The 16410-nt window shown below is 34.7% G+C and overlaps 2 protein-coding genes across 7 annotated transcripts; both read right to left on the bottom strand.

Annotated features, from left to right (window-relative positions):
- Window positions 1-3758: 3758 nt before the first annotated feature.
- Window positions 3759-4565, bottom strand: LOC124886610. The gene is made up of 3 exons (XM_047395456.1): window positions 4309-4565; window positions 3940-4013; window positions 3759-3856 (listed from the first exon to the last, which is right to left on the bottom strand). The coding sequence occupies exons 1-3, from the start codon at window positions 4563-4565 to the stop codon at window positions 3759-3761; spliced, it is 429 nt and encodes a 142-aa protein (XP_047251412.1).
- Window positions 4566-5909: 1344 nt separating this feature from the next.
- On the bottom strand, window positions 5910-14077 carry LOC107838926 (nuclear transcription factor Y subunit A-6). Of its 6 annotated transcripts, none has more exons than XM_016682211.2 (6): window positions 13702-14077; window positions 11895-12242; window positions 8822-8934; window positions 8124-8195; window positions 6756-6923; window positions 5910-6681 (listed from the first exon to the last, which is right to left on the bottom strand). In XM_016682211.2, the coding sequence occupies exons 2-6, from the start codon at window positions 12145-12147 to the stop codon at window positions 6367-6369; spliced, it is 921 nt and encodes a 306-aa protein (XP_016537697.1). In that variant the 5' UTR covers window positions 12148-12242; window positions 13702-14077; the 3' UTR covers window positions 5910-6366. The 6 variants fall into 6 exon arrangements, with proteins under 6 accessions (XP_016537697.1, XP_047251696.1, XP_047251697.1 ...); XM_047395740.1 differs by having other exon boundaries at window positions 13359-14009; XM_047395741.1 differs by having other exon boundaries at window positions 13344-14009.
- Between the last annotated feature and the right edge of the window lie 2333 nt (window positions 14078-16410).

The raw sequence follows: 16410 nt of genomic DNA on the forward strand, positions 1-16410 counted from the left end.
TGCCAGCCTTGCACACACCCTGATAATTTTAAACATATTTTTTGCAAAGCAGATTAGTACAACCACTGTTTGTACTACCTTGGGACTTAGAGCTTGGTGTTCTATCCCAACTGTCATTTTTTAACTTGGCACTGGAGGATTAGCTGAAGATAGAGCTGGGGCTGAGAACGTTTGATGAGACTGAGAATGGTTTGCACCCTCTAACCTCGGCTGAGAAAAGTTAAAACTACCTGTTCTGGCCCTCTTATTCTCTCTCACTTTCTCTTTAAGATTCTCTTCCCCAATCTGCTGAGCATGAACCATAAGCCTAGATAGGTCCATATCCTTAATCAACATAGCAACCCGACACTCCTTAACCACACTATCAAATACATCAGAAACAAACTTACTCATTCTAGACCTATTATCAGCCACTATCGAGGGAGCATACCTCGCCAACATAGTGAACTTAAGCGAGTATTCCTTTACACTCATATTACCTTGCTTCAAATTGATGAACTCCTCCACCTTAGCTTCCCTCAACTCGAAAGGAAAGAACTTGCCTAAGAAAACTATGGCAAACTCATCCCACAATACAGGTTTTGCCTCAACACCCCTATCCTCCTTACACTAGGTGTAAGCTACATCCTTCAACTGGTATGTAGCCAACTCTATACTCTCACTCGAAGTGACACCTATGATATCTATCACTTTTTGAACCATATCAAGAAACTCCTGTGGATCCTCCTCAGACTTAGATCCCAAAAATAAAGGGGGATTCATTTGAGTGAAATCTCGAATCTTAGTTACAGGTATATTTTTCACTGGATTAGCTGGGGAAACAGCCTTCTGATTGTTCTAATTAGCTATTGAGTGAGCTAAGTTAGTGAAAGCAGCTCTAAATTCAGTGTGAAAGATATGCTCGTCCAGGGGATCTTTCTTAATAGGAGGTGGTGTGGGCTGGTTCTCATTTCTTTTTTTATTGTTTTTTTTGGGAGGCATTGTCTGTAAATGGAATGAAGGATGAGTTAGAAAGAGTGTTTAAATAGATCTCATGCTTATTCGGACGATATAAATACTGAAATAAGGGAAACTTTTCCTAAAACATCTCGTAGCCTCTTGTCCATAAGTGTGGCATGCTTCACACTCATGCACAAGACTCTACTCAACATGACTTTCAGACTCCCTAGGATACTTACAAACCTTAGGCTCTGATACCAAGTTTTGTCATGATTTGGGGCTACCCCCAGTCTCAACAACGGTGCTTACGATCACAAGTGACCACAAGCTAACCTATGAGCTGGTACCTACTATGAGCAATGAATAAAATATGAACAGAACAGATGAGTGGAAGAAAACTGAGAAAGTAATGTACAATTGAATATTGATATACGAAATACTAAATGTCTGATACAACTGATAAGAACTGAAAGTAACTAACTGACTTCTAAATGTCTTAAAGCCTCTAAACTGACTGACGAGTTAATAGTACAGATCCCCAACTAACTCCGACTGATTGAATAAAATGAAATAATAAAATAATTGAATAAATATAACATGTCCTTGATGGATGAGGACTGATAAGGACTCACCACTGTGGCTGCTGGATTAAGCTAAGTTGTCTAACTACGGTCGAGAAACTGTGCGTCCGAACCTATGATATAAGATGTCATAGCGCAAAGAAGAGTATGCAGTCAGTACTTTGAATGTACTGGTATATGAGATGAGGTTAGGCTAATATAAATTAGGTATTATGCATATAAAATAAGGACTAACTGAATAGCATGAGATAACTGAACATGAATGCATGAAAACTGTAACATCTGAGAATGTAAGACCAAGCATAAATTTATAATCTGATATAAGTCTGAAATCTGAAAGACTGTAAACTATATAAATGAATAACTGAAGGCTTGTACACTTGGTTAAACAAACCTGAACTGAGAATACACTAAAGTACTATACTGAGCTGTGGGAGGTATTATCTAATCGACATGCCACAATCTGAGCTAATTGGTGTCCAAACTGTAACCCCAGTTGGAAGGGTGTCATACCGTGCCATGGGTACTACCAGTGGCTGTGTGGATCCACTAATCGAATGTCCCAAAGGACTAGGAAGTTAGTCCTAAATAGGTGGGTAACCCCTAAGAGAGTGTCAGTCCGAAACTGGCGGGTGACATCTCATAATCCTACGCTAGCTACGTAGTTATGAAACTTAGTGACTGCTACTAAGGACCTAGTCCTAACTGACGGGTGAACCCTCATCCCTAGGTTCACTCGGTGCTAAATCTTACTCCCAACTAAATTGATACTGGTACTGGACTGAACTAAACTCAACTGAATATTATTATATAACAGATAGGGCTCATCATGAATATAAATATCTAAGTATACTTATAAGATTCATGGATTAACTGTCTGTATACTTGAAAAGCTAAATTCATGTAAATCACATAAGTATCGGGTGTTCATAACCCACTAGCACTGAGTGGAATTAACAATAATGTCATATAAAAGCTTTAAAATCATATTAGGGGATCATTTTTCAAAACCCAACACTTAGGCGTTTCATTAAAACACATGAGAGTCGGGAACTTAAGCATGGGAATGGGTAAAGCATGCGAGAATAATATGATTACAAGACTAAAATCATAACTTAGGGATATAACGTGAAGATTACAATATTTAAAACATGTAATGGCTCATCCCACTTGAAAAAAAACACTTATAATCATAACTTGTAATTGAATTCACAAGAGATTCATGGAGATACTTTAACTTAAACATGAAAAACTCATAATTTAAAATGAAAAAGGGATTCTTGGACTCCATGGGTGAAAGGAACCCATGGATGAACATCGCACATACCTCACTAAATGATTTCGTGAAGATTCTTTAGAATTTCTTAAGGTTTGAAGCTTGAATTCCTTGATTCCTTGTGAATGGGCTAGAGTTTGTTCTTGAGGTGGGAGATGGTTTTCTTGAGAGATTTTATGAATAAAGGGGCAAATAATGCTCCTTGGCCACCTAAATTTCGTGTTATGGATGAGTTTGGGTGGGGGAATTGACCCAAATGCCCTTAAGTAACAAAGAACAAAAGTTAGACGGATAAAAGAGGGCAAACCGCGGGCTCTTGACCGACGCGCTAAGCCCCGTACTGCGGGCTCCAGACTGGTGGGCTAAGCCCCGCACCGCGGGCTTCAGTCCGGCGGAATAAGCCCAATGTCGTGAGCCTATCCTGGTGCCCTTACTATTTTGCTTCTCCAAACATGCCTCTACACTAGTCTAAAAATTTTAAAACTCACCTGAGACCCATCTTGAACAACCCCGATCATGAATCAACTTAAAAATTGACGTTCTGAGGTCGAGAAGGTCAAAAATAAAATCATTAAAGCTTAGGGACCTTGAAAATGATAAAGTCTCAACACTTAGTGAAATTTCTAAGTCTTAGACCCTTTTAACATGCAATCGTGAGTTGAATTGAGCTAGGATCTTACGGGGTATTACACTATATTGTTCAGAAAAAAATAAGTTTCCAATGTATTTCTAACAAGTGAGAAACAAATACTTCACTACTCCTTTGAAAATAAATTACAAGTCCTTCTATTGTGACCTTGATGACTACATCTTCCACAATAATTTGTGCTTGAAGAGATAGTTTCATCAGATTTCTTATGCCTCGATTCCTTTGGTCTCTCCGGTGGTCTTTTGTACTTTGATGGTAAGACCACTTCCTCTTCAACTTACTTAGACATATTTCAATCCTTCATAGATGACATTCAATTTATTGGTACTTCATATGTCTTCACGATTGTTGCAGGCTTGTAACAATCAGAACTATATGACCCCATATCTTTTATGTATTTGCTCTTTAAAACTGCAATCACATGCCAATGTGGTATCTTGTCAAGTTGGAACCTACAATAATTGCATGTGTTACTCTCAAGATCAGTGATGTACCTTCAACCATCTTCATATACAGAGTATACTTACTCGGATAAAGCCTTAACCTAGCCAACCATTCACCAGTCAAGCTATTATTAGTTGAAAATGTATAAACACAAAAAAACAAAAATAAGCAACATAAACAGAATTTATATATCAAGAATAGAACCAAAATTATCTATGATAAAACAGACCACAAATTCTGATAAATATAAATAAATAATAAAAAAGCAGATATCCGAATTTGAAATTTGTGACATCAATACAGATAAACTACTTTTTTAAAGGGGGGGTGTATCTTTGCAATATATAAGAGATGTAATGATAATTTATTTTGTTAAACGAGCAGATTTTGCCATGTTTAGAGTTAAAATTTCTTCAAACCTTCTAACCAATGTAGTCTTTGTATGTGAAGCTATCTCTCTATTCTTGCAATTCCACTCTCCAAAAAGTATTCTTGCTTCTTTTAGAAATTTCAAGAGATGAAGTTGACGCTCATATACACCATTGATATATTCAGCAATATTCGATGTCTTCATCCTCCCTCTGTTTGTTGGTGCATGACATCTTGCCCACTTATCATGTCCGGTATTATACAAGTAAACCTTAACCTTGTGGTCGACCTTCCCAACTTTAGCCATAATATACTCAAAATCCTCTTTTTGTATTCCTATTATTGAATAGTATAAGTCACTAAGTCGATTTCTACTACTCCTAGAGTTTGTGCACACATTCTTCTAAAGATGCCAAGTACTAGCAAAAATGAGAAACATTCGGATACACAATGCCTACACTTTTATAATGCTTTCATTCCGATTAGATACAACACACATTCTCACATTCTCGGTAACCACTTTTAAACTACTCAAAAAACCAAGATCATGAGCAATCATTCTCAGTATCTACAACACCATACGCTATTAACAAAATGCAACCTAAAATCAGACAACATGTGATACATTAAATTTTCAAGCCAATGTAGATCAGTTTATTACTTATGTGAATATACACTACATTCTAACATAAGTTCAATCAATTACTTGCACCATCGAGAATGTTAGCTGAAACAAACATTTCTTTGTATGCTCCACTCAAATGAGCAGCATCCACAACTACAGTTCTACAAAACTCAAAATCTTTCAAATATAAATTTATAAAAAGATACATGAATTCGTTTTTTGAAGACTTGGAATGTATCTTGGCATTCGTCTATATCCATTAGTTGGTCCCCCCTCCCTAACATTGTTCTTGTTCCATGAAAGATGCACTTGGAAAAAGAAGAAAAACTACCGCTCTCTACATTTTTTGTTTACTTGGTATCTTCTACAATACTAATTGCTTATATTTCTTAAAATTAGTCTAAGCGTTTACTTTTATGTTGCAGGAGCTCAGTTAGATTTTATACTGTGACTGTAAACAAAAATTACGCTATCATGCAACACATGTTGAAGACTATGTTGGGACTTTTTCAATCGCCCCTCCGGTCACAACTACATTTCATGAGCTAATATTTTCTAATACCACTTCAATACAATCTAATATTTCATTGCGACTCAAAACTATATGCATCACCTTTTTGTTGCAAACATACATTCCAGAAAAAAAATAAACTCAAACACGAGGAGTTCGTTTGAAGTTCAAAAATCCCAACTGGAAAAAGCAACAGAAAGTTTTGACAACTTCCACCAAATAAGTTATGTTGATCTTATATTATTGCAGGTGCAGAAATTTTCCCTGCCATTTTAGAGAAAAACAAAAAGATACTTTGTGCATAGTTGTATTTTCCTCCTGTTCCGTAGAACATTTCCTAGTAAATACTAACAGTTGTCATCGACTTTTTTTAATTAAATCTGCAACACAAATGACACAAGAATTGACCTGTAAGGACTTCGTCCAGGTATAAATTAAACCTCTTACCAGATTCTGTGCAGTTATCACCCCTCATCAAGATAATGCATGTCGCACATTGACAGAAGTCTACGTACTAAGCTTGAAAATGGTTCAATAAATTCATCTTGTTGCACCAAAGCCAAGTTAAAATTATGAACAATGACAACAATACACAGCTCAGTAAAATGAAAACCAGAAATGCAAATAATAGTAACAAGCACAGACTTAAAAGTGCAAGATGATCCATACACACTCGACCAAGAAGAGAAAACGATCTTATAATCTCCGCTATTTCTGATTAAGAACAATATAGTTTTTCTCCTCTCCTTGCGCGTCTTGATGATGTGCAGCACCAACTTGTGCTCTTTTTCTCATTAACCATCAACCATATATCAAACCATGACCAAAGCTTAGGAAAAAGTGAATTCTGGAAAAGGAAGAGTAACATAGCCAAGGATGAACTGCCGCTTATTCATTTGTGTGCACCAATAAGAATGCATTTCTAATACAACCTGTGTTGGCACCACCACCATAAAAAATACAAGCGTGCTGTCAGGTTCCAACATGCATGAAGTCTTCAGCTTCCTGCATGTGAAAAGGGAAGCCAGAGACTCTGAACTCTGGCTGCCGGAACATGTCATCATCATTGAAGATGCTTGTCACATCAGAACCAGATTGGGTGGAAGTCCCCCAACTACCACTCTCAGAGTGTTGAACCATAGCACCTGCCTGTTGCTTAAAGATATTTTTGTCATGCTTTGGAGATGAAGGGTTGGATTGCTGCATATTCTTTGTGTTCAAAAAACGCCCTCCAGAACCCCTAGCTCTCTCCATGGCGTGACGATGTCGAGAATCGTGAAGATATGGCTGTGTCATACAAAAGATGGGATAAGACTACAACTTTATTATCAGCAAGTGCAAGTACTATGTCATGGACGAACCTTTCTGTCTTTGACAAGCTTATTTTGAGCCTCTAGCTTGGCACGAACCTGTCGCCTTTTAAGGATAGCATTGTATTGTTTCGCATTCACATAAATAGGCAAGCTCTCTGTGCAGTCAAGAGGAAGTGCAACTCTTGTAGAGGTGACACCCGCCCTCTGAGGATAATTCTATATAAAGCCCACATCAAAAAGAGTTTAACATAGTAACAGCAAAAATCCATTGCCAAGTGAATAAATTCTAGTTTTTCATTTAAGTTGAAGATCGAGGAGCTCAACAGAGCATTAAATGAGAAGAAGAGCTCTTTATTTGTAATTAAGACGACTGGATGAATTTCTACTCGCTCTGCTAGTGAATAACTAGCGTGAATATCTGCTAGTTGCTCGGAAAAGATGGCATAAGTTAGTTGTGTGTTGCATTTGGTAGGTTTTGCAAATCACAAAGTTCACATGGTAAAAGGATGATGTCACTGGACATCATCAAAGAGAGCTGTTTTGCCGCATCATTTGTTTCTTCACAGATCAGATTTGTTTTGGTTTCTTGTGTTTAATAAAGATACTCCCATCTGTTTTGGTGCATCATTTGTTTCAATATATGTATCTTACTTTTCCTTTTTATTCTATTTAAAAAAAAATGTCCTCTTTCTATATTTAGTAAGCTTTCTACTATTTCCTTTTTGGGAATGACATGACATATTTAAGACCACAAAATTCAAAGGATATTTTCCATGTCATACATACCTTTAGTTTAAAACCACAAGCTTCAAAAGTATTCTTTACAATCGTGCCCAATCAAACTAAGACACACAAAATGAAATGAAAGGAGTATGATAGTAGAGAAAATATCACTTTTCCAACTTAACAAGTAAGTTGATAAACTTCAATAACAGGAACTCAATCACCAAATGGTTATCTCCTGCTCCACCTCGAGTCAGTTTCAGGTTTATTATAATAGCAAGAGTAGTGCATCAAAGATGACCAATTTTAGCTTCACTATTCCTCTTAAGATGACATACAAAATCAATTGCATCAAGTTTAATAGTTACTTGTTGACAAACAAAAGAATTTATGAATTTATGACAAGCACCAAATGCCAACCAGATCCAAGAAAAAAGAGAAAAGATGAATACACAAAAAGAAACATTTTGACATGGAATATGCAACAAATTTTCCCAACATGAAAAGGTGAGAATGCGAGCAAGTTGAGTCACAATGATATTGGCAGCATCAGGCAGAGATGCAGAGATAAACTAGTCCTGATTGACTCTTTCACTCCAGGTACATTATATTTTTGGATTTTGAATCATAAAAGATACAAACAGCAATCTTAAAAACATTTTTGCGTAAAAACATGTAGTCAAGGTTACTTACGATGGCATTTGATTCATAAGTAGATATGAGCCTTCCAAAGTAAGAGTCAGCCCAGGGGTAGGATACGCAAGCCTAGAAGAGAAAGTGACTAATTAGTTTACCAGTTATTTTGCATCTATAAATCTTTTCGTGTGAAATGCTGAATGAAGATTTTAAATGCACTCCACATTAAGCGTCTCTTTTTTCCCCTCTTTTTCTTTCTTCTATATTCCTTGTGAGGAACAAACTTAGTTTCAATGTGGCGCAATCTATATTCACCAACAACTCATTCTAAACACTGCAATCTGTTCAAGAAAGGCAGAGCCACTTAGTATACTGAGTTGTAGTAACTTGGAAAGGTGAAAATGCTAAATTTAGAAACATGGAGCAATTTCATTGAAACCAGGTTTTTTGTCAAAATCCCTTTCCTCTGGGCGAGGAAACCAGCAGCAAGAGCAGGAAAGGAAGTTAGAGAGAGAGAGAGAGAGATGTTTTAGAATTTATTCCACAAGCCCCCAAACTCACGTCAAGACAGAGGTAGTGGAAAATAAATTGTAATAAGGAAAAAAAAGATAAATACTGATGGATGACATTAACTATATGCATCAGTAAGTGAGTGGCAGCAGCACGCAAAAAATGGAAATGCAGGTAACAAACTGACATCAAGGTCTACCAGACCAGACTACATAGAATATGAAAGTAAGTAAAAGATTACAGACCGCTGGATGATTATGATGCACTTGCAGCTGAGGAAGAGTGTTCGTATCACTTTCACCTGATAGGGATGCATTTGTTCCAGTCTCTTCTTGCAAATCATAAATTCCACCCCAACCTATGTGAAAGATGTTAAATATAATATATTTTTAACTATCTCAAAAATAAATTATAAATATATTCTTTAATTAGTTTCAAGCCATAATTAATAGTCATTATTAAAATATTATAAACTACCTTGAAGAGCTAGTATTTTTAATTCTAATGGTTTCATTTCACATATGTAACAGCCAATATGTTTATGACATTAACGGTACAGTTGACTAGTAATATTCTTCAATATCATTTATTATTGGGACATGATTGATTGTGTAATAAATTGTGCAGATTTTTCTCCCTAATTTGTGCTCTATAAATGTAAATAATATTCTAGCTGATTTCTAGTAATTTAGATATCTAGTTACCTTAGTTAGCTCTTCCTTTACTTGTATATATATCTATGTAATCTATGTAAACTTTGGATAATAAAGAAGACTAATACACTGCTACTTCTTCATCTCTTGAACCTTTAGAGGCCGTTTGGTGTGAGGTACTAAGACAAATTATCTCGGGATAAACTTTTTAATACATCGTTTTGTTTGGCAATACTTGGGATAACTTATCCCGGGACTAATAATAGTCCCGGGATAAGTTATACCACATATTTGGTAGTATAAGTTATCCCACCTTAATTTATCCTTGGATAAATTATAAAATGACAAAAATACCCCCAAACCCATTACAAACACATTTCTCCAATCTTTTTCATCATCTCTAATTATTGCTTTTGAAATTGAAAAAAGATTATTGATATCTACTTGATTATCTAAAACGCGTTATTATGACAAATTAAAAAGACTAAAATATCTTATGTTGGAACGACGGAAATATATGACTAAGAAAAATTAACCTCTTATTTATTGAACTTTGCATTTTTTTTCATCCCATTACTTGTGAATTTTATAAACTTATACGTTATTTTATTATATAAAGGATCAAAATGCAAAATTAACAAATTAAAAATTAAAATATGTTAAGATTCATACATAATAAGGATCAAAACTAGGTACTATAATTTTTTATATATCCAACAAAATGTAGGTAGTATAGTTTTTTAAGCATAGAAAAACGGAATTCAACATCAACTTTTTCCTTCCAAGTGTTATTTTTGTGAATTGATAACACAGAAAGTTCTTACTACGCAATGAAAAGATTAATTAAAGTAAGTAGATTTTATAATAATAATTACTATTCACTAGTAATCTGTAAAATATTTTAGCAACTGCAAAGGCGTTGTCTAGTTTTAATACACATTATCGTTTCACAATCGACTCTATTGTTCAATTACATATTTTAAATTAAATAGTTTTTTAATCACTTGAAAATTGATATTATATATATCAATTAAAATGAATTTTCATATTCTATATTATATGAGTAATATGTTTTTAAATGAAGTGACATAAACAACAAATCTTCTTTTACTTTAACAAACTTAAGTTGCAAGTTTTTATTTTAAACTAAATAAGATGTAGTAAGATTTTTTTTTTAAACACACATGGCATAATCATGGCCCATGGGAAGGCACATGCAAAAAAATTAAAGCTAAATAAGATGAAAGTTTTATTTTTAAAATACACACGATATAATCATGAAAAAACACACAAAAAAAATTAAGCTAAATAAGATGAAAGTTTTATTTTTAAGAATAAATATTTAAAGTTTGAAAAGAAATATATATAAACAAAAAAGAAGTTAAATAAGATGGGGGTATTTTGGTAATCAATTACTTTATTCTTAGAAATTATACCATGCATATTACTTTGAAAACAACAAACCAAACACTCAATAAAAAATAATCCCAACATAACTAATCCCAGTATAACTTATCCTACCATAACTTATCCCAGCATAACTAATCCCAACATAACTACATTCCCAACCAAACGACACCTTATGGTATAGTGTGAATAAGACTCCAAAGTTACAAAAGAATTCTTGGTTGATAGAAGTTCTAAACTTCACCAATTATTCTGTAAGTCCAATCTTGTTTTATCTAGGTCTACTTCATAGTCTACGAACACCAGATTCAACACATTGTACTCATATTCGAAAATCCAGCAAAATTTCTTATTATGTTATATTCCTTAACATTATTTTTTAGATATGTAGGGGATTGTTAAATATAATATATTTTTAATAATCTCAAAAATAAATTATAAATATCTTCTTTAATTAGTTTCTAGCCATAATTAGTAGTCATTATTAAAATATTATACACTACCTTGAATAGCCATTATTTTTAATTCTAATGGCTTCATTTCACATATGTAACAGCCATATGTTTATGACATTAACGGTACAGTTGACTATTGATATTCTTCAATATCATTTATATCCATTTTATTACCTTTTCCAAAACTATTGGAGACTTTGATTAGCTCTTCTTTACCGTTGCAAATATAGTTCATTTTAAGGAGATGGTTGCTAATTAATCACTCTAAAATCAAAGGTTTTTCCTTTTGAAAAGTGTAGCTATCCAGAGATACATTCTTCCTCTTCTCTTTTGATCTTGTGCTGGGTTTTCTTCATTTGTTAATATTTGTTAGTTTTTGACTCCTATTTAATACTAGAAGAGCTTGTTGAATCCTAGGGAATATACTCGTACCGGACGAAATATCCTTAAGCACGGTGTCTGACACGCCTCAAGTTATGATGAATTCCCAACAACTATTCGAGAAGAAGGTATTTTTTGTAAGATTTTACAGCAAAAGTACACCACGTAACTGATGTCAACGTACGAATAAAATATATGTATAACAGATATGAAAAACTAAATTTCCTGCTAAAGCCTATTTGAGGTCATATTGATAAGAACGTTATTTGAGTTACTTATATTCTGAGATTTTCACTGCAAAGGTGAATAAATTTATCGAACTTTTCTTACATAAGGAGGTGAGGTCTCAATTTGTTAATCTTCTGAACCCAATAGAATTGAAGCTTAACAAGAGATTACATTCCAGTTCATTTATTTTGTACCTGGATGAGCTGCAACATTTTGCAGAACGGTGTTGCTTTTTCCCATGGCGGCCTCCACATGATTCGATTGACCCGTTGACAGAGTAGAAGTTGAATCCAGATCTTGGAACTGGGATTCTGATTTCTTAATATCAGAGTGATGTTTCAATGCAGATTTCTCACTGGAGTTCCACATAGATGAGCAACTCACGAACAGAGGAGTAAAAGATTGACTTTCTTTTCCAGGACAACCTTTCTTCGAGAAACTTAGCATCCTCTTCAAAGCCGGTGCTCAAGAAGCTTTACACCAAATATACGGAAAACCTCTATGCTACTGTAATACACTATAGCTCTCTAGACTGGAGTTACCTGATTACATGGGAGCAAAAACGCATTAACAAGGAAGCAGAAGGCTGACTGACATAAATTTAGAGGAATAGACATCACAATCAACCGAGGACAGGCAACCAATACGAAATTAAATATGATGAATCATAAACTACTTATTAGTGATTAGTGCATCTGCCAAAATTGAAGAACAGCAACAGATAATGATGTCCAGATAGTCTCCTTATCAACTAAATAAGCACCAGAATCAGCCGACAAACAATAATTGTTCCCCATACCCAACCTTTCACTACAAGACAATAAGAAATAACAAGCAAATTAGTGGTTAACTCAGTATGTTAACTCTGCTCTTCATGTACTAGCCTATCTATTAGGCTATCAATTATGAGCTCAAATTGCAGGAGAAATAAATCCAAGAGGAGTAGTGAAGACTGACGAGTACATAGGACTCTGACTCATACTGTCAGACTTTCATTCTTTTCCAGCTATTTATAACACAGAATCTATCCAAACAGAAGCAACAGTGAACAAACAGTACTAGACCACATAGAAGTGGAAACATTTCCTTTTTCATTAACCAAATTTGTTTAATAATTAAAACAATGCTACAATGTAAGGAGAATTTACACTTAAACTTCAGATCCAGATAACTAGAAGAAGTGAGAACGAAAAGAAACTTAGTCTTTAAACTGTCTTCCAGACTACTTTCTTTAGGCTTCATCAGAAAATTGCTTACAACATACCCGGTGAAATCCCACAAGTGGGATCTTCGGAGGGTGGAGTGTACACATACCTTACCCCTACCTCGTATGTGTAGACTCCACCCTCCCAAAATCACAATCTCCTAAAGGTTAAATGGAGCATCAAGCAAATATACAAGAACGTTTAACTTATTACAGAGGCATCGTATGCACAAACCAGTAGCTTTTTAAGTTGTGGCATAAAGAAAGTTGAGAGGCTACAGCACAATAAAAGTACCAAATACTCATCAATACTGATAGGCACCCAAAATTGACTAGATAGAAAAACCAGGCCCTGGTCTGCATAAAATTGTTTTTTTAGCTCCTCAACAACTCTCATATTCGTTTCCCTACAAAGTAGCAAAGGAGCTAAATCCCATACCCTATATCTTCTTACCCTTACAAGAAACCAAGCCCTTTTGCACAAAACAGTAGAATTTCACATCCAACTTTATGATAATTTGGGGGGAAATAACAAGATCCAACCAAGCTATCATCGTCTTTGTTCCCCCTTTATCTTGATTTGGTTAAGCCAAACAATCCTTGACCTGCTTTTTGGTCTCAAGTCTAATAACAATACAAAAACATGAATCTGATGTTTGAAATAGAAAGTTCCATGAAAAAACATAAACATCAAACAAATATGTTTTTATAAACCCCTTATTTGCAAACTCCTAAATTCATTCAAGAATGTTATAACGAAAAAAGAAGAAGAAGAAGAAGAGATAAGCTAGTGAAACCTTTTGCTTTGGGTAATGAATGACTTCACAGAGATGGATCCATATATCTGCTGAGTGTTGGCTCTTTGTTTGATGATGTTTCTCCCATCTGGAAAAGTATTACTCTAGTACATATTACTATATATATGTTAGTAGTATATTATTTCCTTTGCTTTTCAAAATTCTCACATAAAAAGTCTTGCACAAAAGAGCAAAGGAAAAAACAAAAGCATTCCTTCAGCCATCACATGTAATACAAACACACTAGTCTCTTTTATTTTATTCTGGGCATGTTCTTGAATTTTGATACTCTATTATCTTGAATTTTGATACTCTATATGACTAGTTGTAGGACTTTGGCCAAGGATTTTTGCGTCTTCATTTAACAAAACACCCCCGCTCCCCCTTCCCGCTTTTCTTAATAAATGATATCTTGCAGAGGCGAATCTAGGATTTGAAATTTCTGGGTGCATTATAGTACTAGTGTTGTCAAAGGAGTGGATAATCCCTGAAACAAGACTCAAAATGTGTTGAGCACTCACCTCGTTTAATATGCAATTTAGGTTCTAATTTTTAAGACATACTTTTACGTGTCAATGAGGCTTTCTAACGAGATGAACACTAAACAATTGATATTTTACTTTATAAAAAACAATATTTTTGTTTATATATTTGTCATTCATGTTTATATTATTAGTTTTGGAATATATATATATTCTCCCTTTATGTCATTTTTCATTTAATCTCACCCTTTATTTGTATTTTGTGCTTAAACACAATGGATCTTGAAACTTTTTGCGTTTTTTGTTTTTTATAATACTGTGGTGCACTGATATTATCTTAACATAGACGTTAGCAAAACCTTCAGTGCACTGATATTATCTTAACATAGTCGGATATTTCAATAAAATAGGTATATTTCAATAAAATAGTTCAATAATAAAATAGTTCAATAAAATAGTTCAAAAAAACAGAAAACAGTGAAACTTTCAATTTTGGATTTGATTTTTTGTTTATCAGTTTGTAAAAAGCCTACTCAGTACTCCCTCTATCCTACTGTTTCTTCATGTTATCATTCTTATAGTTTATATTTTCCCCAGAGTTTTTTTTTTTTTTTTTACTTTACCCTGTTCATCTCTTCCTCTTAATCTATGTTCTTAACACCGTACTTCTTTAACCACACCCCGAAAAATTTTTATCTGGCAGCTAACAATCGTCCTTTGTCTATTGTGCAAACCTTTTGGACTAACAAGGCCAGAATTCCTAGGAATTTACAGGTTAATCCATCGTTGAGACTAAGAAATTAAGAGGCTAACCATATACTAAGGGTAAGAATTTTATAAACAGTTTAATTTACATGGTTATGCAAAAAACTATTTAAAACATACATATAAGAACATGAATATAAAATATTTTTGTGGGGAAAATATGGGAATAAGAACTTACATGAAGTAACTAGGAGAGAGGTTTCTCTTTCGGGAACCCCCTAAAGATCGAATGGAAAACTTGAAGCTTTTATTTAAACCACGATGTTACAAAGTTTATACAAGAAAGACTGGGTTAGACAAGTTTTTTGGGAGGAAAGGTTTAAACATTTCAGGTGAGTTTGGAGGTTGGTTGATTTCACTCTGCCTTTCTACTACAAGATGTACTCCTTTTATAGGCAAAAATGTACATAAAGGTGTGGTTCTAAAGCTACTACGTGGCCGCAACATAATTGGCCGACACTTTTAGATAAGGGATAAGAAAGAAAACTTTAATAATGCAAGTCGGGTACGCTTTGGGCCCATCGTCACATGCGTTATTAATTTTCTTTCAAACATATTTTGATGCGTGCTTCAACAGTTTTTCTTTCTTTTAGAAAGTAGTGATAAAGGAAGCACTCAGACTGACTCTGACTATTACAAGACATAAAGTGGGCATCCCCACCTGACCATACTAGCTAATAATACAAACTGTGACTACTGTAGAGTATCTTTACGTATCCAAGTTGTGCAGGGCTATGGAGTCGAAGCTCATGCCTGAGTCGTCGTCTTCATATGGATCCTGGGCATCCTGGAATTGTGCAATATTATCTTCTTCATCTGATCTATCCGAATTATTATCTGTAGTATTTATTTCTGGCACAGCTCTGTCTGGATTAGTGGGCTGTTCATCTGGCTGTTCATCTGGTTGTTCATCCATGTATTTATCTTGTGTCTGTTTATTGAAAAATCTGTCTAGAGTCTGTTTAATTATTGTCTCGATTGTCTCATTTTTCTTCTTGGAGATTAAAGTCTTCTTTAAGGTCCTATGTCCAGATTTTGTTGATTTAGCTTTTGATGAAGAACATCCTTCATCCTCACTTTTTGGCAAAGTGACAGCCATTAACGGATTTGATTTGTCTTTACCGGTCACCGTTTGAACCGGACTAGCTGTACCAACATTCGGTACAGTAGATTTTTGAGCATTTATTGGGAAATGCACACCCTTCTTATCCATTTTTTGAGGAGATGGAGAACTCTGAGCTGGGGTCTGAGTTTGTGCATCCGTTTTGCTAACTGGAGTCTGCTGTCTGAGTTTTGTTTCTAACATTTGTATTTTTTTTATCAGTCTTGTGTTTTCCATGAGGAGTGACTCCTTTTGGGCATTTAGCGTTTTGAAGTTTTCCGTTATAGAAGAACAGTGGTTGCAAAAAATAATCTTTCCAGTTTCTTTTTGCAAATTATAATGGGGTATCTGGTCTGGATT

The sequence above is a fragment of the Capsicum annuum genome, chromosome 8 (assembly GCF_002878395.1).
Source record: "Capsicum annuum cultivar UCD-10X-F1 chromosome 8, UCD10Xv1.1, whole genome shotgun sequence".
NCBI classification, from domain to species: domain Eukaryota; kingdom Viridiplantae; phylum Streptophyta; class Magnoliopsida; order Solanales; family Solanaceae; genus Capsicum; species Capsicum annuum.